General features: G+C 41.4%; 2 protein-coding genes across 2 annotated transcripts in view; one reads left to right on the forward strand and one right to left on the reverse strand.

Annotated features, from left to right (window-relative positions):
- Nucleotides 1-8,723, forward strand: part of LOC139292909 (radixin-like) — a 35,088-nt gene extending 26,365 nt beyond the window's left edge. The window contains 6 exon segments of the mRNA XM_070915310.1: nt 70-233; nt 1,917-2,047; nt 3,579-3,739; nt 4,390-4,482; nt 6,126-6,335; nt 7,431-8,723. Coding sequence (XP_070771411.1) covers nt 70-233; nt 1,917-2,047; nt 3,579-3,739; nt 4,390-4,482; nt 6,126-6,335; nt 7,431-7,595 — 924 coding nt within the window. The 3' untranslated portion in view covers nt 7,596-8,723.
- Nucleotides 8,724-13,004: 4,281 nt separating this feature from the next.
- On the reverse strand, nt 13,005-20,427 carry LOC139292767 (probable ribonuclease ZC3H12C). The gene is made up of 5 exons (XM_070915142.1): nt 19,631-20,427; nt 16,100-16,239; nt 15,711-15,945; nt 14,855-14,961; nt 13,005-14,515 (listed from the first exon to the last, which is right to left on the reverse strand). Exons 1-5 carry the CDS (start codon nt 20,425-20,427, stop codon nt 13,005-13,007), a joined length of 2,790 nt encoding a protein of 929 aa, XP_070771243.1.
- Nucleotides 20,428-27,873: the final 7,446 nt, after the last annotated feature.

Here is a 27,873-nt window from a genome sequence, read left to right on the forward strand (position 1 = left end):
TGTGTGATTGAATATATATATTTTTTCATGTTTTTACGCTGTCATGTCCATCCTTTGTATGCCCTCCAGGACTTTGTGTTCTACGCCCCTCGGTTGCGAATCAACAAGCGCATCCTGGCGTTATGTATGGGAAACCATGAGCTGTACATGAGGAGGAGGAAGCCCGACACCATCGAGGTGCAGCAGATGAAGGCTCAGGCCAGAGAGGAGAAGCACCACAAACAGATGGAGAGGTACAGCACACACAGCGTTTCCTTTTTAAGGACTATTTTAAGGACTTGGTCTGGAACCACCATCTTCCATTTATTCCTGCTGGAAATTATGGTTCTCCTGTATTCCAATGTGCTTTTTTGTCTATTCCTAAATGGTTTAACACCACTGGCACAAACACACTCGTGTAAATGCGTTGACATGAAAGCACACACACATATATATTCAAGTAGTCTTTTTTGTCTTTCCTCCAATGCATACTTACTGCATACTAAGGGAGCAGTAAACAAGCAGTGATTCGACTGCCATGCTGTTCTGTGAATCAGTTCATTCTGAGCTAGCTGTTAGAAACAAGTCAACACGCTACTAATCTCTCCTTACACGTACAGCATTTTATCAACTCAGTACGCACATAAATGACTGGAGGTCTTGTTTGGGAATCTGTGTTCTTTGATTGCCCACAGGGAATGTAAATGGAAATGTATTTCTCATTTACTGGCTAATTAAATTGCTTCATGTAGAGGTTTCTCCTCCCTGAATAGTTTACAGTAAATGGATGACTGCAGGTTGGGTTGTTCCCACCACCATGTTCCCACCAGGTGTATTTCTCCTAACCCTGTGCACCCAGTGCGTACTGCATGGTGTTCTGAATGAACAGATATAAGCTGATGTCTGAAGTGGAAATTCATTGATGAAGTAAGCAATAGGGGGCAGTGCTGCATTGAAGGAATCATGCTCATGTTGCTTGCCTGCAGGGCTGAATCTGTTAGAGCGGGAACTCAGTGGAAAACAAACACAACATAACTCATTTTAATGTTGGTAAATAAATGTTTTTATGAATATTGTATTGTACTGTACAAAATCATATTTGCACATGAGACAGCAATATGTGCACCCATGCCAAGGAGCATTGTGCACAACAGGCAGAATTCAAAGGATCTGCATGTCTATGGATTAGTGTGGGAGACGAGGAATCTGATTCTCCACTTCTGCCACTGTGGAGACTTCTGCATTTCTATTTTTGTTGATTGTGTTGAGATGCTGTTGTCCACAATCTTAGTTCTTATTTTTTGTCTCGTATTGACTTGTGTAATCTTTAATAATCCCTTTTAAGTGGTAGAATATTATACAATAATTGTTGTCTTGTTTGAGAGTCTAAATTCAGCACTCCACCTAGATCAATATATGGGTTTTTTACTTGACTCATAATCCTAAACTAGATTTATCATTTTAAGAGTCATTATAATCTGTATTGTTTAGTACTGTTCAGTAGTGTCTGTATGAATCCTGCGTTGCCATGTCTTCTTTTATCAAGTGAAGAGTTAACATTTATTGTGAAAACTGGAAATGTAACACATTGCAATATAATGTAACAAATATAATGTAACACAAGCTCAGTAACTCATCTAAGCCCCTTGTGTCCAGATATTTTGCGAGGTTGAAGCCGAGCTGAGTGGTCAGTGAAGAGGGGCCATGAAATACCTGAAATTAAGTCACAAAAATCAAATAATGTTCCTACATGTCAGTAGGTTTACATGCACACAAGAAACTAGGTTACTGTAAGAAATCAGGAAAAACATGTTTACATGAAAGCAAAACAGCTGACACCACATCAGGAAAAAGTCTTGATGAGACCGGACTCAATACAAACAGTCAATGCATTTTCATTGTGTATAACTTGGTTGTTTTCGGCGTTATTTTGACAGAGCGCAGCTGGAGAACGAGAAGAAGAAGCGTGAGCATGCGGAGAAGGAGAAGGAGAGGATAGAGCGAGAGAAGGACGAGCTGATCGAGAGGCTGAGGCAGATCGAAGAGCAGACGCAGAGAGCTCAGAAAGGTACGACTGCACCCACATCAGGCATGTACCCGTACGCGTGTGCGTGCGCCTGTACTTCTATCTTTGTGAGGACCAAACTGAGTGAGGATGAGGATTATTTTCTGCCCTGTCCACATTTCTTCAAAGATCTTTTCAACAGTGTCGAAACTTGGCATTGAATGTCAAGTCATATTCAAAGTTTGTTTACTAATTATCAGTTCATTTTTGATTGAAATGATCTTTTTGCCAGCTTTCTACTAGTTAATATAGGCAAAGTTCTTGTACAGCTGCTTGTGTTTAGACAAGATTCATCGTCATCTGACAACTTTGGCTTCTTCTGTCGAATGGAAAAAAAGTTTTTGTAGAAAGACATATTCAGCTTCAGGTCATCAAAAAACATTTTGGTAACAAAAACTGAAAATAAGATATCGTATCTGCACTAGTATAAAAATGATGATGATTTTATGTTTTCTATACCTGTTGATGCTGAATTGTTTTTACTAAAATAATGGTGTATTTCGTGCAGAACACAAAAAGGTGAAACGTAACCAAACTGAAATTGAAGTAAAAGTGGAAAACTATACAGGCATAAAATATATTAAGTCATAAACCCCAAACTGAATAACCCTGTACACACAAATTATTTGCATTTTCCAACATTTCCCAAAGTTGAAAGGTCATCATCTCTTTACGTTGTCTAAGCAGCTCAGTGTTTGATGCTCACAGACTGGAGCTGCTTTACCGGGTTTTTGAGAGATAATTTAAACAGCAGCACTGTTGTCGCTTAAAGGTCAGCCAAGAAAAACACACAATCCATAAGATGCCTGCTTCTTTGAAACCAAACGTCCTATCTCTCGTTTCTCTCAATTTACATAAAGTGGAGGCTCCAGCGCAGACTGGGGGGAGCAGCTTCAGGCAGCAGCAGGCCACATTTTTACTGCTTCACTTAAATCCTGCTAGTTCACCGTGATGAAAGCCGCGCCGCCGCAAGAACTGCCCATGTCATAAATTAGTCTTGTACGAACAAGATTTAAAGACAGATATGCATACGTGAAGTTTCAAAGAGGGCGTTTCAAATAAAGACAGAATGTTCACAATCTTCACCTTCAGACCAGGGGAAAAGAAAACTTACCCAACCAGCTTTTGCATTAGAGCCACAGTGGGAATCCTGAGGCCTCACATATCAAAGCATTTGTAGAACAGATCTGCACACATGTATACAATTAACAAACTAGAAATCCCACATATTCTACATTCATTTGATCATGTATGAACATAATTATGTACTGAACAAAGAAATGGTCTCCAAAAGTCATACATGATTAATAAGAAGCCTTGAAAATAAATGTAGGCATTAATGTAGGACTACTTGACTCGACCAGCACAGACAGTGAAGTTGAGATACTGCTCAATAAGCTTGTCTAAAAATTGTGTAACTGTGGCCCTTTTTGAATTTGAAACTGTAACTTATCAGTTAATTCAGTTGAAAATAAACATCTTCATCAATCTTCTTCGTGTGTGTGTGTGTGTGTGTGTGTGTGTGTGTGCGCAGAGCTGGAGGAGCAGACCCGCAAGGCGCTGGAGTTGGAGCAGGAGAGGAAGCGGGCAAAGGAGGAGGCAGAGCGGCTGGAGAGGGAGAGGCAGGCGGCGGAGGAGGCCAAGGCAGCGCTGGCTCAGCAGGCTGTCGACCAGATGAAGAACCAGGAGCAACTGGTACCAGCACACGCACATCTGTCACAGATCACAGCCACTGTTCCTCCAACATTTAATCCTTTTAATCCTTTAGTTTAGCGCTCTTGTCCAGGCGAAAATGACTCCAACAGCTGTTAACTAACATTTACCTTGAAATGATACATTTAGTTTCTTTTTAGCGGAAAATATGCCGGAAATGTTGGATTGAATATTTTATATTTGATTCATTTCACGACTCTTAAGCAGCTTAATTATCAACAACTTGTAACAAAGCTACCAAACCAAACCAAACCACACCGCTGTTATCTTGTTAGGGGACTGACTAATGCCAGTTCTACTGTTTACAATGGATGACTAAATTCAATCTAATTGGGTACAAGCTATTCCTTTTAATTTCATCTATTTATTCTTCTTTTACTTCGCATTTAACACGTTATTGTTGGTTTCATACTTCTGACCTCTTACACTCTTACACACAAAATTATGGCGCACATATATTAAAGTAATAACTAGCAGTGTTATATTTGTTTGATTCAGGGTTTACTGATATTAATACAGTGGTCAAATCATAAATCATGAAAGAAGAGGAAAGAAGAATTTTGCAGATACCTTTGGGTTTTGGGACTGTCGGTGAGACACCACACTGAGTTCAATTTGGTAACTTTTTACAGGCTGCTGAGTTAGCGGAGTTCACTGCCAAAATTTCTCTGCTTGAGGAAGCCAAGAGGAAAAAAGAAGACGAAGCAACAGAATGGCAACACAAAGTAATGTAACCTCTTTATATAACTGTGTGTGTGTGTGTGTGTGTGTGTGTGTGTGTCACATTATGTCACATTATGTATGTTTGGGCTATGGAAAAATCAATAACTAAAAATCTGGGTAAAAATCTTGTTCTGTGGCACCCTGTTTACACAAAGGGAAAAGGCCTCACCCAGTACCCCAAAAACCTGGGTTTGAGTCCCGCTTCAGTGTCACCAACTTTGCCGGGAGCTCCACTGAACACATATGGCAGTTTTCCTGGGTGGGAAGCCAATCATGTTTTTGTCAGTGCACTAGTGACTTCTGATTGGTCGTGGCACCTGCACACTGACACCAGGCAGCAGCGACTGCAGTGCAGAGGAAAGAGAAGAATGCAGATCCAAAAACACAAAATTGGACAGATTATAATATCACGTGCACACGCTGTGGTTTTCATATTTGTGTGTGTGCACATGCATTATTTGATAATTCTTTTTAAATTATTATTTAATTTGCAGGTGTCAGTGGCTTTTGGTGTGGATATTGAAGGGTGTGCAGTACAGTGTTTGCATGTGAGCTGTGTGAGTGAATCACAAAGAGCTGTGTGTTTCATTCTGTGCACAACTGATCATTGTTGACATGCTCTAACAACACCTGCTGATTTTGGATGTTTAAACTTCACGTTTAATTTCAGCTCAGAAACACTCGGGGCATTTGGCTCCGCATTAAAGCAAAGTTAATAAAGTGTACTCACATCACATCACATCAGTGGCTGCAGCCATGTCTTTGACGTTAGCAACAGCCCGGAGACCACATGTACGAGTGCACAGCTGCCACTCAATCAATGTCTTTTAACAGTGTCAGTGGTCTTGGTTGTTTTAGAGGATGTTGACAGAGTTATGACAGAGGTGCCTGGCAAAAACATGCAGGATAGTCACATATGAAGGGAAAAGCACCCAGACTGCAATAACCTGTGTGGAAAAAACACTCCTTCCTGCAAAGCGCCAGCTCTTCCAACGATTAATGATCGGCTGATTAGCGAAAGGTGTGAAGCTCCACTTGTTACACAAACAAGCCTAACCCACATTAACAGCACAAAACCTTTCAGAAAACCACAGAGCACCAGTTTTCACATAGAATTCAAATGTTTTATTCATGTGTATTGTACTATATTCTATATATTTTACATTATAAATCATCACGTCTTCCAAGAGGTATAGATAGCCAATGAATATATCATTTTGATGTTGACATGGTGATAATTTAACTCATGAGTCAGTCTTACCAGCATTAGGCATATCGGGCCTGCATTTATTACAGTTAAAAGAAGCTGTGATTAATCAGATTAGTCCCTCTTTATGGTCCCAACTGCAGTAAAGGGGAACAGGAGTTAAATGGGAGGTGGAGCCACTTTGATTGAATTAAGACTCAAATCTATTGACCTGTGTATTTCCTGTGTCTTCGGCTTTGTTTTCTGTACTCGAGTAAGTGGCACTAATCAGCCAGTCACTGATTGATATAAATCAAGTCCAGTGAATCGTATTAATATAGCCTAATGTCATAATGTCATTTTCTTTACAATCTGTATGACAGCCACTATCTTAAGGCCCTGGATTTGGTTTATGAAAAACTCCACAAGAAATAACTTGACTTGTGTTGTTCTTTACAGGCTCTTTCAGCACAAGACGACCTGGAGAAGACCAGGGAGGAGCTGAAGACGGCCATGATGTCTCCCCCGGCGCCGGAACACGACGAGCAGGATGAAACGAGCGCCGAGGCGAGCGCCGAGCTGCTCAGCGACGGCATCAACAGCCACCGCAGCGAAGAGGAACGCATCACTGAGGCGCAGAAGAACGAACGTGTCAAGAAACAGCTACAGGTGCAGCAGCCGTGCAAGAGATGATTTCCCCCTAAAGCTGCTGGAAAGTTGTATGTCTTAAGCTGAATGTGGTCAGCTCGCTTTAGGTTCTTGGATTTAATTCACAGAAATCAAACTTAGTTTTTCCATTTACATGTAATAATGGTGATAGCGTGATTCCACCCTGTGTGGTGAAATGCTTGCAAACTAGTTTTTGCTCCTGCTGACGTAACTACTGCTTAAAAACGTATAACAATATCATACATTTTTCTCTTTGTGGAGAACATGTGATACTGACATTATCCAAATTTCTGATTATTTTTAGCTGGTAAGACAAAATATCTGCTCGAAAACAAAATCTGTCCAGCCATAAATATGCAAAAGTTCAAATAATGAACATAATGTAAGCTTTAAATGAACTACACAGCATGTGGAACTGGAGACACGCTGACACACTGCTGATGTAACGTATCACTCAGAAGTGCACTGGGTTTCATCTGTGAAATGCTTTTTAAAATTCATGCACGTGTGCAAGAGTGAACTCATGGCATGCTGCCAACTCGTGACAAAATGATGGGGGGTTTGTTCTTGCCTCGGGTATGAGATATACCATTCAGGGTTATTCAGACTTCCTCCCACTTTATTCAACTGTAGTGGACTGCCTCTCCAGCACTATCATGATTGTGGTTCCAATAGTATAGACTCTAGACTCTCATGTGGAAGTTTAAAGGATTTTTACGTATTTCAGAATCAGGGTCAGGCAGGAAACGATGCAGCGAGGCGTTCTGTGAAGGATAATGAGACTCTAATACCGTGAGACGGTGATGGATGGGAGGGGTGGTGCTATGGAATCACAATTACTGTATAATTCAATATAATTCTATGTATTCTTTTTTATTGAAGTTATTGAGTATTGTTTCATATAATGCACAACAGTGAAACTCAGCCCACAATCAGTTTGAGTATTTTGTATGAGTATGTCGAATGGTCAAACCTTTTCTAGAAAATGATACACCACTGATTTCATCTTGGCCCAACAGTGCCTGAATCGTGAACAGTGGCGCAGTGTTTTGCTATCCCTCATCACCCCTCTCTCTGTCTCTCTCTGCTGTCCAGGCTCTGAGTTCAGAGTTGGCCGAGGCCCGGGATGATACCAAGAAAACGCAGAACGACATGCTGCATGCTGAGAACGTCAGGGCAGGCAGAGACAAGTACAAAACCCTGCGCCAGATCCGCCAGGGCAACACCAAGCAGCGCATTGATGAGTTCGAGTCCATGTGAGCCGGGAGGAAGGGTGGAAACGACGATGAAAAGAGACAGTTAGTCTCGTTGCCATGTCAACGCCTCACTTTCCTTGTAAAGCCCAAAACCTGCTGCCACCCCAGGAACTCCTGCTTTTTTTTTTTCCTATCCAGGAGAAAGACCGGCTAACGGGCTTTGTAGCTTCAGCCTCGCCAAAGCTCTGCTTAGCAGCGGTTGGCCAATTGCACTGCTACCTGCTTTTTAGAGCTCCGCCCCCACCCCAACGAAGCACACGTCTTTTAATCTGTCTGAAAAATAGCAAGCAACGTATCCTGTTAAACATGGACTTCTCCCTTCCACAATACTGACAGTTTTAACGCTTGCATGTATGATAATTAAAGAACCACAGGACCGTTAGACGAGACGAGAGACTGGACAGAATTGGTTGATATCGTGCTTTTACTCAACAAAATAAAATGGCCATTTGTAGCTTGTTGATGTTGCCGGCACACTTGTCCGTAAAGCTTTAATATCTGTACCTTACCTTTACTTCTTTTGTCATCAGTTGAACAATTTAAATAATTTGTTTAAAAAAAAAAAAGAACCTGCCTTATTCGTCTCATTTCCTTCCCGTCTAGTATTACTTTTTGTCATTATGTGTTGGGAAAGTTAGCCTGTTCAGTTCTGCTGTCAGTGTCATTGATCTGTTAATGTTGCATCAGTTAACTAAGTTATAGCAAATTAACTAAGTGGCTGTCAGTTTGCAAATGCTCACTGTGAGAGTTAGCAAACAGATATGCAAACTTTGCTTATTTTACATTCTTACTGTGCTGGCGTTCTCCATCCATCGAGACTTTTTGTTCAAATATATATTTTGCCCCACAATAAAGAATGCATTTATATTTCCAACTATGCAGCTACAGTACGATCTTAAGAGTCCTGACTGACGTTAGAGCCAGTAGAGCTGGATCTATTCACCACGGATGTTGTGTCGAACATGACCCACAATGTTATAAAATTCAATGAAAGCCTGAATTTGCTGCATAAAGCCAGTTTGTCATGAATTACTTCTGTTAGTAAATGATCTGACTATGCACATCGGTCAGAAACAGCAATATAACAACAGTTATTTTGTCAGTAAGACGAGAAGACGTTATCAGCTGATTATTTACCATCATTTTGGATCATTTACTGATTTAACACACACATACTGAACACTGCAACCAGTTACAATCTTTGAAATAACAAAGAATAAACTGTCAGTAAATGTCAGTACAGATATTTTTGGTGAACTTTTTAAAAATGACATTTGTTCTGTAAGATGCATTTTTTGTATTCATCCACAGAACTATCATCTGATTAAGCAGATTTTGATGTAGACAACTTGTGTTTACTATCAAAAAAATTATATCATTTATTAAATACAAATAAAAAGGTTAAAAAAACAAATATGTGTGACCAACCACAAATAAGTAAATGTAAAACTCACAAGAACCAAACCACACATGAAAGCTTGAGTAGGGCTTTTATTGCTTACTTTTACATCACACACAAGGACAGTCAACACGTCTCATTTGGCCACAGTTTCCCAGATTCTGTAGATATGACAGGTTTGTTTTTCATGCTTTAGTTTTGGGTTTCATTCCCTAAAGCTCAGTCGAGTTTCACAGCCCTGTAGCACAAACGTCTGAAGAGACCCACTCCAAAAAGACATCTTTTAACCATAAAATAAAAAAAGGAAAAACATGAACAAAGACACAATTAATGATAAAACTTGTTTGTTGATTTCAGCCAATTGTTTTCTTTTGTTTTTCTAAGATGGATAACGTATTTGGGCCAGGCACAGCCTGTGTACAGAACGCTTTCAAATTCAATGTCAGCTTAAAGCATTACTTTTTGTTAGTATTGTGCATTATGCTAAAAAGTTAAATAGGTGTTTTTCAAACACAGTTTGTCTGGGATTAATTAATATGAATCAGCACATTTGGGTTTTTGGTACCCGGCCCTGGACCGTCTTTTGGAATGAAACTCTTCATCTGCCAGCAGGACACACAGTGAAACAGCAGCAATGGTCAAACACTTGAATATCTTCTTTTCATTTTGGTTTAATGTAACCACCATTGACCTGAGCAAGGGGAAACATCGGAAAAGCAATAAACAGCCTTTTACTTGGCTTTGGTCCCTGAAGAGGTGGCACTTAAAAACCATCTCTGTACCAGAAATGTATTAAAGCACATTAGAAATAAAGGTGACAAACAGGGACATTGTTGATATCTTACATTTCTTTCACCATTGGATAAAATAGTTGGATTTGAGGCAATTTTAATCAAATGAGCAACAAATTACAAAACATTTTCTGTCAAGCGTTGGGCGTCTGAGCTGTCACACACTTACACAGCACACACCACACACACACACACACACACGTCCGGTGGGTATGTTGCTAGCTAACGAACAGCTACAGCTAACATCTGTACAGCCAGTACATTTGCTGTTGTGGCGGAAAAACATGGACTACAAAAACACTCAAATTTGCATGAATAAATGAGGTGGAAATTTGCTTCACCATATTCAGTCTGAACATTGTCAAGTAACATTTGTGGAGAGATCCAAACACAACATAACATTTGCAATGTATACATCCCCTTATTCAGCAACACTGACACTGACTACAATCTCTTCTTGCGGATAAACATGTAAAATTAGAAAAATAGCTCTTTCACAAGTTCATGATAATAGAAAAATAGTTTTTGCCTTCATACACTAAATAGGGTTATTAATATCCACAGGAATGTTAACACAACACCTTTAGAGGTTTGTTTCATTAAATTGTGGTGTCTCAGCCCTGCAGCAAATACCAGCACACAGTGCCAGCCAGACGAGCAGGGTGAGAGCACCTCAGTTATGACTGACTTACTCAGCCGTCACATCACAGCTCAAGGCCTTTAGAGTGTCAGAGAAAAATATACCAACTGACAGACGTTTCAGCTGTGTGATGTGATCAGCAGGAATTACTGAGGACTTGTTCCTGAGACGACACAGTACAGTACCCTTGAGAAGAAAGCTTTCCGAGTAAGAGAGCTTCGAGATAATAAAGAAGAACATGTTGTGGTTGTGGTTTTAGTTTTCTGTCACGAAAGATTTGGAGCCTGGAGCATAAGTTTGAGAAGCAGTTTTGAGCCAAACTCATTAAAGCCTCCTCTCTTTTTACTGCACCCATACTCACAGTCCATTTTTGCTCCACAAGTTTTCGGAAATACTGTTCTGAAGTGGAGTATGACGCTATCAAGCTTAAATATGTCTCATGAGTAATGAGAACACATCACCTTTAACCTCAACATTATTTTTAACACCTTTAACCATGGTCATTTTCAGTGTCGTGTGTGCTTTTCACCACGGTTGGGCCGACTCGACCTCGACCCTGGTTGATGTTTCATATTTCTGGGGCTACACAGTACCATGCTTTCAGTTCATAACAGTAACTGTTTCCAAAAAGTGCATTTGAGACTTTCTCTTTCCTGCACTTGGAAAAAAAAAAGGGAATAAAAAGCCCCCTCATATAAATAAAGTACCAAAGGTGACAAAGCTTGCCACAAATACTCAAAATATTCAACTCGAAATATTTTTTTGTTTAAATATTCTCATATAAAACAATGATCTTGTTTAAAAAGTTTATAGGATACAATTTGTATCAACAAAGAGAGGTGTCATCTGGCTACTAGATATTGTGCTGACGTGGCAAGGGCTTTAGCTTCACAAACGCTTCCTCAGACATTCAAATAATCCCATTGGTGGAGATAATAATAAGAATATTATTATTTCACACAACAAATGCAGTGCAAAGTGCTTTACATTAAGAGAAGACAACTTAAAAGTACTCTCAAAGAGAAACCAGACGAAAAGGAGAAAGATGAGTAGTTTGAAAAATTGCTCTGCAAAATTGTGACGGGCGTTTTTTACTACATTTTGACATTTCATAGATTTAATCATGAATTGATTAATAAAAATTAATTGGTAATGAAAATAATTATTAGTTGCAGTCCTTGTACAGAACAAGACTTTTTGATACCTGTGGTTATTTTAGCTTATTGCTGCCTAACTTAGCTTTATATGTTTGTGTATTTTAAAAATAAATCTGATTCCTTTCTTTACTGATCCGCTGATTTTTAATTTAACCAATGAGATTACTGGTGCCTCTGAGAAAAGTTTGGAGAACTAAAAACTACTATCTATAGGTGTTCCCACTGTTGTCATGATATTAAGAGTCTGGTAACATACTCTATGGGAAGACTTTAATTTTAAGAAGGTGTTTCCCAACTCTTGCCTGTCTGTTCCTGTCTTTCACTGCAAAGCTGTGGATGTCTGTGTATTTAACAGAAGGGTACAAAAGAGTTATACCCTGTTTGAGGCGGCTAAACCCTCCTCGTGGTGCCACCAGTGACAAAGGAGACCCTGTGTCTCATGCACCACAGACATTCACACAGATAAAAAGGTAATAAATTAACACATATTTTAAATTAAAATTAAAATAATGACAACGATCCTCATTCCTCTTCAACATTTCTGGTGACCATGCTCTTAACAGCCACCTTCACATGATTTAGAATTTTGATATGGTTTAAAGATGTAAAAGAACAAATCAGCACTGACAGCTCGCAAACAGTGAAGTCAGCTGATATGCTAGCACAGGAACTACACTCTAATTCAAAAGTGAACAACAGTTTGGGGTTTTCTCGTGGAGTTTTTGCTATCTTCTTTTGTGGGTGCCGCCAGAGTTTCACTTCCCTGTGGGGGAAATCCACAAAATCTCACCGCAGCCGCTGATCTACCACCTGTCAGTATAGAAAGATCCATTTGTTGAGCTAATTCGAGCACTAAATACGGTAGGGATGTATTTGCATGTGGCAGTAAAATTACGATTCTTTTACATATCCCATGTTGTCATCTCAGTGGAAAACACAGGTATTGTATGGAAAGTATGAATTTGAGCTATACTCATACCCTGATATGATTGCCAAAAAAAAAGCTGAGGAACAATAACAAAAAAGTGCCAAAAACATAATAATCTTAAAATATGTAAATAACTTAAAATATAACAAATAAATTAATTTAAAATGAACTACACTGTCACCCTTGAAACACATTAAAAACCTCCCTAAGCACACCAGTGTGTCTTAACTCATAACCCATAGCTCAAACATGCACATTAAACCCCAACATTTCCTGCTCTTAAGTGCTGAAATAGCAGGCATATTTATTTCAAAAATGTGGGAATTCCCACAACTTCCCTGCAATTAAAAAAGCAGTCCATTAACAGCATAGGGAAATTTATATCTTGTGCTTTTGGTTTGTGTATGTCCAACCTCACTTTAATAATCAAGACTATTGCAAGGGATAAACCTGCAGAAGTGAGCCTGGTTAAGATGAAGCCGTAACTTCTGGCTTAATTCAAGAACCGTGCTGCGATTTCTCCAACAAAATCGCAGCTGCAAGCTCCTGAGCATCCATCACAAGAGGGTTCCTGGTCATCACCATCCTCACCAAATCTGGAGGGAAGATCCGGCACAAGTTAACAAACATCCTCTCCCTAAGGTCCTGGTATCGACCCAAGGCAGGGGGCTCCTGGTGCTGTGGCACTGAGGGCAGGTGGCTTTTATGGGTAGTGATGGGTGGAAGGGACAGCTGTGGGAGTGGTGGAAGGCCACGGGGTGTTGAATGGGCTTGCCTGCCCCAAGGAGAGTGCCAAGCCTTCTCATGGACTTCTGGAAGGCTCTGGAAGGCAAACAGATCATAGCAAGGCTTAGGGGACTGCTGGTAATGGGGGTCCCAGTTTATCTGATGCTGTGCTTGTTGGTTTATCCCAGAGTGGTTTCTTCTGGTATGAATTGGTGACCCTTTGTACACTTGGGAGTCCTGGAGCCCGCCTTCCTGCCAAAGGGAACCCATCATATTGCGGCCAAGGGGGGAACTCTGAGAGTGGGAGTGAGCAGTGGACGTTTGGGGTGGACGAGTTGGGAATTCGCCAGGGAAACTGCTCTGCAATGGATTATGAGGGTGGGGTGGGATGTAGGCTGAAGGGGGCTCGAAGGGACGTGGAGATGCATGAGAGGTAACAGAAGATGGAGGGTCTTCCAAGCCAAAACCATGTTGTCTCCGCAGTGCTTGAGGAACGGGATAGCCATAAGGAGCATGCTGGCCCAGTCCAGGAGGAACACGGCTTACAGGGTGAGTGTACTGGCCAGAGCAGTGATGATGGTGGTGAGGGTGGTGGTGGTGATGGAGGCACTTGGGGCCATCGTCTAACAAGGGGTCAGGGGAGAAAGAGTCTGAGCTGACACTGCCTTCACTGCTACAGTCTGACAGCAGTGATCCAGCTCGCAGATCAGCTGGGAAGAAGCATTCAGGACTCTGTGGCACCACCAGACTGAGACTAGAGTAGGCCTTTACCAGTGAGCTGTAGCCCAGCTCTGGAGACTCACATCTATGGTAAGTTTCAGCCTGGCTTGGTCCTGAGGCTCCAGCAATCCTGGAGCTGCCTCCACCACTTCCCCCAGGGTGCTCCCATCGGTCCAAGCTTCCTGATGAAGGGCCCCCCCCCGGAGCGGGATACCCTAGAAAGCTGCTGCTACAGCTACTGCTGCAGCTGCTGTTGCTTCCCCTGCGTCCTTCCACTTTGGACTGGACCCGAAGCCTGTCCTCCAGGAGGTCATTGAAGGAGCGCCAAGGGTTGGGGTTAGGCTGTTTCTTTGGAGTGCCCCGACTTGGCTCGGCCTCAGCCATTCCTTCTGGTTGACCGGAACTTTGGCTCTTCACCATCAGGACATCTTCCAGCAGGCCTCTGGAAGCTACTGATGAAATTTTGGCACTGGCACGAAGCTCATCAGCCACAGCGCGCTGGGGCTGGCTGCCCCTCTCAGGGTGGTAAAACTTGCACTTGTGGCCATATGTGCACTTCTTACCTAAAGGAAGAAAAAAGAAAAGCTCATCAATGTGCTGGAATGAAAATGTTTTATAACATCTTGGTTAGTGGACAGTATTTGTATTTTTTTATCTAGTGTTAATTTCTTTGCTCTAGAGAAAAGCATGAAAATATAGCACAAAATCGGTAAATAACATATTTAGGGCTCATTATTTTTGTTTTTTATTCCGAAAAATCCAGGAATTTATTTTGAAAATGAAAAAAAAAAAAAAACAGGTGGAAAAATAGGAGGCTAACACGTGCTAAAAGAAATAGAACAGAAATAGGTTACATTTTTTAGAAGTGCTCCACTGACAAGAAGAGAAGTGCATATTTTTACCATATGGACATGGCTGCTTCCTGTGTTCAGGAATAACAGGCTTCTTCCTCAGGAAGTTCTCCAGACTGGGTCCATGGCGTCCCAGTGGGTCATCTGGTGGCATAAACCTAAATACACAGTTAATTGATTAAAATCTTTATTAACCCCAAATTTCACAAAAATACACCTGATACCTGCTTTTACAGTGTATTCCAATTCTAAGCTCTACAGTTTGTATAAGCTGCAAGAACAATACCTTTACATTAACATTTTTGGCATTAAGCTGACAGACCAACACAGCAACAGCAGAAGCAGCTTAAACACACATCCTCCATTATTACAAGTAACAAAGCCGTAGGTCAAAAGTTAAAAACTGCAGAAGGCAGTATCTTTTCTAGTGTGTACAGAGGGGGTTTTGAACAGCGGAGCAAAAATGGAGAGAAGTAATAAAGATCAAAAGAACAGCTTTGAGGAAATGAAAGTGTCTGATAATAGGAAGTCCTCAGATAATTTCCCTGCAAAAATACATTGTGCAAATATTAGAAGGATGCTGGCTTGGTTTTAACATCTTTTAGCAGTTGGGACACACTGGATGTTTCAGACAATAAAAGTAATTTCTTGGAAGGAAGTGAAAACTTTTTATTTGGCTAATGCAGCAAAGCCTTTTAAGCATCCATTTTTGGTCTATTAAGCATTTTCCTACACAAACAGATGCCACATTTTCTTCATTGATGTTTTTTTTTATTATTAACTTCTAATAAAATATGGCAGGGAGAATGCAACTAAAGGATTTGTGAATTTTCCATAATTGAATTTCTAAAGGAATTTGCGGTTTTCTCCAATATAATTTTTTTCTCCTTTAGCGTAAGTTGCTTACTTGTCATTTACAAAGGAGTACATCAGTAGACGCTCATCAATGAATTTCTTCCACTCTGGCTTCTCATTGGCTAGGTCGCGGTAATTGTCGTTGGAAACAATGATGCCGTCTGACTCATAGGCCAGTTTGACAATGAAGCGGTCATCATAGCAAACCACACGGCGTCCCTGCACACGGCGAGATGGAGTGAAGACCAGGATCTTCTCTTTCTCTAGTCGCCGCAGGATCTCTTGGTCTGAAGAAAGAGGGGATACAGTTAAACATAACAAAAGTTGATTAACGTTCCATTTGGTATTGGAGATCCCTCCCAAAGAAGAGGACTTATTCTTGTTTACGGTGTCATTTCACTGTGACTTCAAATCATCACTGAAAGCTACAGTAGCTGGTACCTGTGATGAGAGCGTCAGGTCGTGACTGCTCCTTTCTCCAGGCAGGGACAAACACAGTAATGTCACGGTGACCTCGCTCCAAGAACCAATCAACAGCCAGCTGGATGCCTTGACAGGAGAACACTTCCTTATTTCCATGACTGCAGGAGCAAAAAGACATGTCAAAGGCACAATCAGTGATGCAAATGCAAACAAAAGGTTGGTAGGAATACCAACAGATGACAGCACAGTGAAAATGAGTCGCCCCTCTCGTACTTGGAGTACACATCATTAGAAAGTGTAAATGCGTGGATGATATCTTCTTCATCTGATAGATGAATACAAATGTGCTTGGCTAATGCAGGGTTGTCTATGGCCGGCAGACAATACGTTAAGATGTTTTGCCCCCGCTGAATAAGATGGGATTTGTTCAAAGGAGAAAAAATGATGAGCCTGCCATAATCAGATTTCATCGCTGTTCACAGGAAAAATATCCTGAGCACTTAAAGTAGTAGCCTCTGAAAATGATGACCATGCCACAACGCCGCTCGGGCCACTATACTTGAACATCAAGAGCCAAGAGAACAGGGGGTGGTGGTGGAGTCTGCATTTATGTAAAAAGCCACATTCAAGTATGTGAAAAACAGTACATACATAATGTAACTGATCTTTAATGTATGGTTTTGAAGGTTGAAGTCCTGGTGACTGCATTGATTGTAGCTGTATACACAGTGAGAGATCATTCCTTTCTAACCTAGGAGGTCATGGATTGTCAACCCATCATGGTCTGTGGCAATTTCAATGAGAATCTATTATCCAGCGTAAGGAAGCCAATCCTGGAACTGTTTCAGTCTAGGGGATATGCAAAACTCATCATTCCTGCAGCTACAGAGGAAGACTGGACCTCATTTTTGCCTCTCAACCACAACAATGTCTCCATTTTGATGGAATGAAAACAGGTTATCATAATCTTGTATACTGTGTAATATCCTCTAAATGCGTTTGGTACAGTGACACATAGAGCATATCATGATGACTATGTTTTGTGTTTTGTGTACAACTATCCACAGTCGACAGGTTACCCCAGTCTCTCTGATGCCGGCAGGGGAGGAGGGTTCACAACAAAACCTTCTGCAAAGCCTGATGTGACTGCATGATTGTGAACACACTGCTACACATTAGCATTTTTGGACTTTTGGAGTTTAGTGAGCTGCCAAAGTAGACAGAAACGTTATCTTTGGTAATCATAACGTTTGACGATATTTTATAATACTAGGGATCATATTTTTTCAGGCAAGAGAAAACTATATACAATAATATATTACAGGTTGTATTTTTTAGGCAATCACATTGTTGTTAAGCTTATTTTATTGAACTGTCCATGTAAAGGAAAGTTAAGAGAGAAAGGTTTAAAATCCTTACATTTCTATGTGTCAATACTTTTATTTTTGTGTTTGAATTATGTATTCAGTTAAGTATTTATTTTGTGCATTTGTTACAGCTAGGAGGAATAAGCTGAAACATGGGGTTAGACCTCTGCGGCCTTTTAAATCTTATCTGTGTATAATGGAAATGGTCATAAAATGGTGTTCTGCCCTGCAGCATTGTTCAAGGTAGTTGATTATTATGTATTAATATCAAATGGAAGATAAAACTTTTGAACATGTTTTGTTTTATAGTGTACAGTCTATTTCTATTCTATCCATCCTCTCGCCTCTGTACATTCAGAGCTGTGCACAGTTCAGTAAAGTCTAACCACTGTGGTTCGTTTGGCAAGTAATTATTGCTGCAGGGTAACAAGCTGCTGCACATCAGTCATCAGCTAGAGAAAGTTTTGAATGCCTCGGTGCAACATCAAACTCCTCCCTGAAAGAGTTGTTTTAACCCTCAAGTTTTACTAAAGTCAAGGATTAGGCTGCTTATGAGTGAAGCTCGGTAAAACCTCATCTAAATTGAAATTACATATTTGACATGACTCTCACTCAAAGTCTACCGCAGCACATAATGTGCATGTGTGGAAATGTTCAACCCTTACTGACGAGGGCAGTGGATGGAAACTAGACAATGTGTTGGCAGTCAATTAAGGGGAGACCCCCTACGCCTGTGTGAGCCAGACAGATAACGCAATACAGAGTACAACAAGTTCAAAGTCTTGTGAACGCTTCAAAGCAGGCCTTTGCCTGGCACTCACACCATTAAGCTTTGGGCTGAACTTAATTGGGATATGTCACTATGGCAACATATAGCAGACAGTGATGACTGTAAATATGTAAAAAAGAATAATGCACACTTGAAATCTTCTCCCAGTAAATTATGCACACAGTTCTGTATTCATGTAGACATTTTCAAGGTCCATCTGAATAAATAATCACATGGCAACAGAAATATCAGTAATCCATAAGGCTGCTAACTCTAGACCAATTCATCAAACTTGTTGTTCTATATTAATTTACATACTTAATGCCTATATGGCACACTTAATAATAATAATAACTTAATATTTAGTGCATGTACTGTTTTTGTATTATTTTTATTTCATATTATTCTGTTCCACGTGTGTTTGTACCGTGTTTTCAGCTTGCTGGATAGGACTTTTTTTGCCTCTTCAACAAACGTTTTCCTTCTCTGATCAAAAGTTTAATTTGTGTGTGATTGGCTTGTGTTTAAAAACCGCCTCTTTCATATAAACATGCTCCTAGCTGGACTGGACCAAGAGGTAAGAGAGCCAGTTGGTAACCAGCCATGTAACCCAAAGAGAGCCTGACTAAACTCTGCATGGTACAGCACCCTGGATTCATACTCATAATGTTAGAAGCTCCTGAGAACCTGCTGATCATTCCAGACATCTTACTTTTCAAAGACATTTACGTTTTTAAGACAGTTTTGAGACAATTGCACCAAGATAATATTTTGGCTCTTAACATCCGTCTCTAAGTGGTTTTCATTTCTTGGCTTAATTTCAGTTGTAGTCCATTGGTTGGTGGCTGGTTTTTGTGAGATGTACTCCCTGCTTTTTAAACCACACTATCAGTTGAAATAAGCAAAAGTTGATCAACACAACAACATTTTTGGCATGAAACACATCTTTCATTCCGGCTTTCATCTTCCACTAAACCAGTTTATACTGACAGTCGAAATATAATTGCACACACATAGTTTTATGTGATGCCAGCGGGTGTGACTCTATCTTTCTTCATTGTCTGTGCAGCTAACTATCTTTGGAGACACTTTTAATTAAAGACTTGATGAAAAGTCAAATGGAGTCCAAAAAACAACAACCCCAAAACAAATACGTTTCAGTGCAGCGAGTGAACATGTTTAGCCAGCATACGTGTCATGTCTTATGTCATTCATAGTTTCATTTGACCATCTCACAAGAGTAGACTATTGGCTATTTTGTCATAAATTGTTCATGGTAGTGAATAGCCACTGTTGACTGACTCTACAACATAGCAATTTCTCTGTGGGGTGAAGCATCAATACTGTCATCATGTAAAAAGAAGTAGAAGTAGAAATCAGAGGAGCATAAATCCACAAGATACTCTTCCTTACCTCATGGCTACGTTGCTCCCATCCACCACAACAGGCCGAAGGTTTTCTTTGTCCTCCAGCTGCTGGGACTGACACAGCAGCCGGCAGGAGTCCAGAGAGGAGTTGGAGGAGTTGGAGGAGGAGGAGGAGGAGGAGGAGCAGGCCAGAGAGGATGACAAAGAGGAGGAGGGCGACTGGGAGACGATCGAACCACCTTGCTGCTCCATCTCTGTCTTGGCTCCCAGTTTGACCAGCTCACCCAGGACGTCGTTGATGAGTGCGTCTGGGCCCAGTTTCCTTAGCACCAGCAGCACCAGATCCTCAGAGTAGCCTAGCTTGAGAGCAAACTCCACCTTGGCGCGGTAGTCTGTGACGGGGTCTGTGGGAGATGATGTTTCTGGCTGTGGGGGGTCTCCAGGGGATAGATTTGGTGCCAGGTCCAGCCTGACTGTCTGGCAGACTGAGGAGGACTCTTGGTGGTGTGGGTGAGACTGATCTTGCAGAGGGTTTTGAGATTCAGAACCACACCCATTCTGGAGCCGTTCATCGTCACTGTCGGAGACGGCACTCTCCTCAGAGAAATTACTGCAACTGCTACTGCTGCTATAGCTTGAATGAGTACTAAAACTAGTACTACTACTACCAAGACTGTTACTGCTGTTACTTGGGGCACCAGCTCTGACCCCTACATTCCCAGCACCCGTCGCAGTGCTCAGGCCGGCCTGCCGCTCAGCACTTTCGACATGGAGGTAGTCCAGATCCAGCCCCAGACTGAGGATGTGGCCTGTCCCATCCTCCAGATGGTCCTTCACGCCCATGAAGCTGTCTCATACATCCAGCTCCGTGCCGTCCGTGACCTCCCAGGCACCTGACAGACCCCACCGTTACTGCTGATAGTTAACCGCTCACTGACTGGTCCTGGGAGTGAAGCTTGAGGGAGACACAAGAATCGACTGGTGAAATGACTGATGTCTGCACGAAAGTGAGAGGATGCAGATTGTTTTGTTTTACATGAATGAGTCAGGTCTATTCATTTAGATACAGACACAATCAGTTAATGGTTTGCCATATACATTAAAAACTGCATGACTTATATCCCCATTTACACCTGCTGTTGCCATGTGATCTGTATCTGGATATCTTACCTGAATATGGAAAAATGCATGTTAATGCAAGGTGTAATTCTATACAGAACATATTACAATCAGAATGCTGTCAGATCTGAAGGTGGCCTGGCTCACATTGTGATCAGATCTCAGCCAGGTGTACAGTCACCAGCCACATTCATCAGAAAAAAAATCTGCCCAACAGAAGTTGAAAGGTGACTTTGCTCTGCTTCTTCCCACCATCTCAAGTAAGCCCTGCAAAAGCCTACAAACAACCTCTTCATCAGTAAAGGAAAAATAAGTAGAGCCGATAGCAGCATCACTTCCCTTAACCGATGTGCCAGCTCCACCTCCACCACAGAAGCGAGGCAACAAGAGCGCTTATTAATACCAGGTCTTAAATGCAGTCCCAAGTCCCATGATGAAGGCAAGTTGAAAACTGTAACCTCCCTTACCTGCCGGTCCACTTCTACTGATTTGCATTTTAGCAGCAATGAGCTCTGTTTTCAAAAAAACATCAATCACACTAGACAAGGCAAAATACCAGACACCACTGACTGCCAAGATTAACACCTTACAACATGCAAGGAAGAACACTGCTGCCAATACAGGGCTGGGCGAATGTTTTTGCTTTTAAATATGGATAATTTAGTATTTCAAGTTGATTTCTTAACACAACCTAAACACATGACGGAATTCTGACACACACAGGCATTTTATTTTTACGCAATATGTTGCTTCTTTAAATAGACATACATGTTTAATAACACAATAACATCGCCATGCGCAAAGCTGTCATTACTGGCATGCTTCAGATAGACAAAGTAAAAGTGTCGTCTTTGCAGCTTTGTAGTCTGACTGACTTGAGATCCACAGGCAGACTCTCTGGTTACCTCTGCAAGCAGTTTACATTCCAAGATGGACGTGGTGTTGTTTGTTGCATACATACTGTGTGATAACATAAGTTCATAAGTGGAATGCAGAAATGCTTAGCAGGCAGGTGTCAGTCATTATTTATGAATCCTTACTTTGACAGAGGTCTTACAAAACCTCGAGTCTTGAGCTTTGAGCCTTTGAAGCATTGAGCTTATCTCATCTCGTCACACATAAATCAAAACGATACTAATCATTTTCATCAGTTTGGCACACGAGAAGTTTTCACCTCAGCTCAGCCAGCACCCTTATGAGATGTTTGAGTGTGCAACAGTGGCAGTACCAAAGTTATACACAATATTTGCCTGAATATAAGATCATGTTTTTTTCCTGGAAATTGTGTCTGAAAAATGGCGTGTTATATTATATTAGAAGACAGGACCTGTTACTTAGATGTTGTATTATGGGTTGAGTTAGTCAGCCCAAAGTATTCATAAAGCCTAGTTTAACCTACAGGCGTTTCCTGCAGGCGGTGAGTGCTAAAAGTGTCACAAATGCAGAAAGACCCATGTGACCATTGGCCACGTAACGTGTTGCGAAAACATGCGAAAACACTGGTATCGTGAGTCCTGGTGGGATTTATGAGGCCTTCATGGAGGATTCTCAGTTTCCCGTATGTCAGCAATTTGAAAGAACCCCTAACGGTCCTTCCAGCCTCTTTTCCTTCTCAGAGTGTGGCCCACTGGCCCTGTGGGGTCCACAGACTGGTTGAAACAAAGAGGGATCTGTTGTGACGGAACACTGCTTAGTGACCCCTTTTAAAAAACGTGTCTCCACATCTCCACTGTAAACACACACATAACTACAGTACAACTACATAATAACTAGACTTTACAAAGGCTTCCTTTAGTTCTAGTTCAGTCTTGTATTGTTTGATGCATAATTTTCCCTCAGTACATCAGAGCTTTTGTTCATTGTGCTGCAGATTATCAAATATGTGAACAATAGGGAAGGTTCCAGTTGCCTCTACTTGTCTTTTTTGCTCAACACAAAAACACTTTCTTCAAAGGGGGCTGTGCACAAAGGAATTGACAGTCAAAGATCAGTGATGTGATAACGGGATTCAACAGCACCTGTGATCACTGGTATGATGTGGACAGACTGGCTGTGGGACTGTCTGGGTTGCTTTTGACACCAGTTCACACTACAAACAAATATTAGTGTCAGTGTGTTTGTATGTAGGGTTTTTTTTTTTATAAGTGGAAATGCCCACGAAGGGTACTTCCAAAGCATCAAACTGCTCCCAGGTCTGTGAGAAAATTACATCTGAATGTCTCAGTTATTTACTTGGTGTGTGTTCTTTAAACTTTGTTCCTGCAGGCCAATATACCCTCTCACTGAAAGCATTATACGATTCAGATTCATTGCTGTTTGGATTTAAACCATCCTCACGTTAGCTGAAACTTTAATCTGACGCGGCAGCTTGTGTAAGTACTTTCAAAGCGTACATAGTCTCGCTTTAAATCAAGAATAACGTAGTACCTGGATATGAAATGGATTTTATAAACCAGTAAAGTTCAAATTCCATTTGAGCGCTTAACAAGGATTCTCTGCAGACTCATTTTTATCAACCAGACTCTGCCAACTGATTCAAAAGAGTACATTTTGGATATGGTATGAAGTTTCCATGAAGAGACTCTTGGATCTCAGGCTAAGGCACCGGAAAGCAGGGGCCTCCTAATGTCCCGACCCCGACGTCTAAGCTGCCGCGCCACTGTTTGTCACCCTGAATGCCACAAGAGAGCTGGAATAATTTAGTCTGCCAACAACAAAAGAGGCACAAAAGGAAAGAGCGAGAGTGTGTTTTTGTGTGTGTGTCAGGGGGTGGGGGGAAGAAGTGTGTCTGGCTTGCTGTCCTTCAACAATGCAGCTGCTACCCAATCTGTCCTCCTGTGACGGGAGTATTGTTCTCTGGGCCTGAGCAGCGTGCACAGACGGAGGCTGGGGTTTTTTAAACCCGTTCACCCCCACCAATACACACACACACACACACACACACACACACACACACACGATGCCTGGTAATGCAGCAGTCACACCAGCCTCAGTCATAGGTTGCCAGACGGACGGAGGAGTCAGCAGAAATATGACAGTGACACAGCAAGTCAGAAGCAGTCAAGTCCTGTATGTGTTGCCACTGCTGTCTGAACAGTCAGTATGGCTTTTAATGTGTTATTGATCAGATCAATTATTCATTTCAAGAAGTTGAGAATAAGTTATTACACTCACTAAATTCTAAAAGACCCTAAAATATTTTATTTAAAATAATTGTTGCCGTCATCACAACAGAAAAACATTGTCAATAGTAAAGTAATATAGTCTATGTTTATTCATAGGTCTTTTGGCAGCAAATAATACTACGAATATAGTAGCTGCTGCAGAATTTTACAAAATTTGCAGTAAAAGTCTCGAGCATAGAATATTTTCTTTGAGAAGAACGTGGATGTAAAATGATCAATGTCACAAATCAACAATAAGTGCAATTATTGAACTACAATAATATACAAGCAGCTATTGCGCTCCACTGTTGATGCTTATACAAAAACATTTCATTATTTCATTTACTGCTCCTGAGAGCTCTGTGAAGGATTATAGATTATTTTTAGCGTCATGTGCTATACTGACTCTAATGTTGAGATTAATCTCTAGGAAATAACCATGGTCACTACAAAATAAACAGAAAACCGGATCTACCAGTCAGATTATATATGCAGTAATCTACAGCTGCACAGGAAGAGTTTATGTACTTTTAGGTATTTTTATGAATATGAGTTTGGGTAGATTTTGCTGTGACAAGATTTTAAAACAATTTAGTAACACACAGTGTATGGACTCTTTGACATTTATATAAAATACCATGCATAGACATACAAGCCCCCCAGTCCCTGGTTAATGATGTTCTCTGCACATCCAAACTACAAGTTGCCCACAACAATATTGGACTTTCTGTCAGTGAATTTTCAATGATAAATATAGTACAATATGAGTTACATTGGCACATACATTTAACAACTTTCCAGTTAAACAACACATTTGGAATTTGACCCCATTCATTTGCAAATTAATTCAGATTTGTGGGTTACAGACTTTTTGAATTGGCTTTAATTGAAAAATAAAATAAACACCTGCACCACAATAATGTTCCTTTGGTTGATAATTCAGATAGAGAAACACTTCTCAATTGGGAACCTCCATAGTAAAAATGCTACCATGCCAGGGTTTTGAATACAGGTCTGTGAGAACATGTTGTGTGGAAAGAATAACTCATCCACCAAATAATTTCTGTAGGTGTGTATTCATTTAGTGGGAGGGGGGATCTGAATCTTTCCACAGTGAGCAGATGCTTCAACCTCCACCTCAGTGACCCAGCCTGCCTGCACTGCCTCTGCACTGTGCGTATCTCTGTATGTGTCTTGATCTAGGGTTAGCCCCCTTGGGGTCGTATGGAGGGATGAGCTCCCCCGAGGCCAGACCCTGACCAGTCCCTCAGGGCCACCGCATGGCTGCCATTTACTGGCTGAGCCCGGCAGTGAGCCAGTCTGCCACGCCAGAGACCGGCTGGGAGGGGGACAAAGGGGGTGTAGAGGGTGGGGGTATACATGGGCAGCGGGGGCAACAGATGCCTGCTGAAGCCACAGGGGACCTCCCTGAAAGCATCCTCCTCCTCTAACCTCCCCTACTGCTCTCCTGCAACTGGTGGTGTCCAGATTCATCCTCTGTGATACATATCACCACTGTCTGTCATGTGACCTTTTTGGGGGGGTGTGGGTAGCACTCACTTTCACCTCAGAGTTGTGCAGACTCTCAGTTGGTTACGTCTGGTTCTGCCTCCCTGTGGGTAACTAAACCCAAGAGCAGACATATCACCATGTCCCCTTCATATGTGGAGATATAGTGGTGAGAATGGAGGCATTGATCATCATTGGTTCCACTCTGATCATTTTAAACAGTATTCTCTGATTGGTTTTGGATGAATTAAATTGTAAAAAAGTGAAATTAAACTATTCTTCATGTTAAAGGGGAACCCCAAAGGAATCCCCCAAAGAGCCTGGTGGAAAACCACACAAAGCATTTCTATCTGCCTCAATTTCACTCATAAACACATTTTATACTGTATATCTAAACTAAAACCTTTCAGCATGAACAATACATTCCTAAAAATCACACTTGGCAAATTTCATGGCAATCCATCCAATAGTTGTTTTGTTTTTTTAGATTTGAGACATTTCATAGTTTGGGCGGATCAACATTGCTATCCCTAGAGATGCTGCTAGCGTGGCTAAAAAATATTCATTTATTTGGTGTTGTCTGTCTATAAATTCAACTGTTTGAGTGCTAATGAGGTATTTTCAACTTTCAACATGTAAAATTCGAGCTAGACAAACGAACACAATCATCACAACAACTTTGGAACTTGATTTTTGTTTGTCCGTCTACCTCTCTACAGTAGGTGCAACATTAAACCACATATGAGCATTTTGATCGCATCTGCACATATCAGCTGCTGTGAGTTGAGTACAAACAATATATCATTGGGGAATATGGTCACAGAGATTTCATGATAAAATGTATGTATAAACAATGAAGATCAAAACACAGTAACCAACGAAAAAGCATGATAGCAGTGTTTTCAATATTCTTTAACATGCAAAATTTAGGCTAACCAAAGGAAAAACGCAAGAAAAGAAAAGAAAAACACTTACCACACAGCTCCAAGAGAAACAGCAAGGCAGCAAAACAGAGAAAAGGTAACAACTCCTACAATTTATCTCCTAAGACGCTACCTTTGGTCATTCCAGTAGCAAAGCACAAAGTCAGAAAAACCTTAGGGGGAATTTCCAAATAATGGTGCTGGTAAAATAAGCCTGGATGTTTGACAAAATTCCTTTTGTAAAGCAAAAAAATAAGTAAGTCAAATCTCAGTATCCACTAGAGTTGGAGAAAGTAAAGCTGTCAATCCAAGTGGGGCTGAGCAAAATTGTTTTCCTGGTTGAGTTTAGCAGCAATCCTAAGAGTTCAGCCTTCAAGTTCTCCTTTTTGGTTGAGAAGCAGACTGCAGTGCCCTGAAGCTGCCGGTTTAGCAGTGTGACTGACAACAGATGGAGTGTAAGGCAACTACCATCCCCTCCTCACACTGAGTCTGCCTACTGACCAATACGAAGGCAGAACTCTGACCACAAACACACACGTGTCACTTCCCTGTCTTCACCAAAGCTTTTTCTATGCACACACACACCAATCACCCACCTCTCCACCAATAAAAAGGGACACTAAAATATGCTAGGATATCTCCACCCCCTCCACCCCCCCACCCAAAACCTCACAGACACACACCCATACACACAAACACAAACACACACCACACACACACACACACACACACACCACAAGCCCATCCGCCGGCTCGAGCCATGAATGGACAAGAAAGCGTGAGTTGACAATGGTGGGGAGGGGGACACAAAGAAGGGTCCTCGGTGGGCAGCTGCACACACACACACCATGCTCAGGGCCATTACACGCACACACACGCACACACGCACACACACAAACACACACAAATACATGAGGAGAAAGAGCGGGTGAAAAAAACCACAGGACCCAGAATTGAGCCCTGCGGAACACCTGGCCCACTGGGGACGGCTGCCGCCTTCGACCTCTTTGTTTCATGGGTGGGGGATTGGCTTGACTCAGACAATGAGACGAATTATGTTAAAAGTAGTGTGTTCTCCCAAAATGTGAGTGCCTGTGTGTGTGTGTGTGTGTGTGTGTGTGTGTGTGTGTACGTCTGACGGAAAGTTAGCAGGTGGGGAAGGAAGCTGTGAAGGGTAAAAAGCCCTCAAACTAACAAGAGGCAGAAAAGGAAAAGAGTAGGAAAAGAGAGAAAAGGAGGAAAAAAGCGAGAGTAGGGCCTTATTGTTTGGACACGGCCCTGATAAAATGGCGGTGTCTTTTCAAAGGCCTCAGATTGTGAGGAGGGGTATTACTTTTAGGCTCAGAAGAGGTCAGGAACAAAGACTGGCTGCCCGTCAGGCTGGACTTAAACAGTTCCAGTTACCAGGCCATTTTACCTTCAGAAAGGAGGAGGTTTATTATTTTCCCCAACACTGACAATGGAACAAAACGTGATTTACCCTTCAGTGGAGAAAAGTACAGAACAAGAGTGAATACATGCCAAAACAACCTGTCAAGAAGAAATTGAATCCTTGTCCACTTATGCATATAATG

The sequence above is a fragment of the Enoplosus armatus genome, chromosome 11 (genome assembly GCF_043641665.1).
Source record: "Enoplosus armatus isolate fEnoArm2 chromosome 11, fEnoArm2.hap1, whole genome shotgun sequence".
NCBI lineage: Eukaryota > Metazoa > Chordata > Actinopteri > Centrarchiformes > Enoplosidae > Enoplosus > Enoplosus armatus.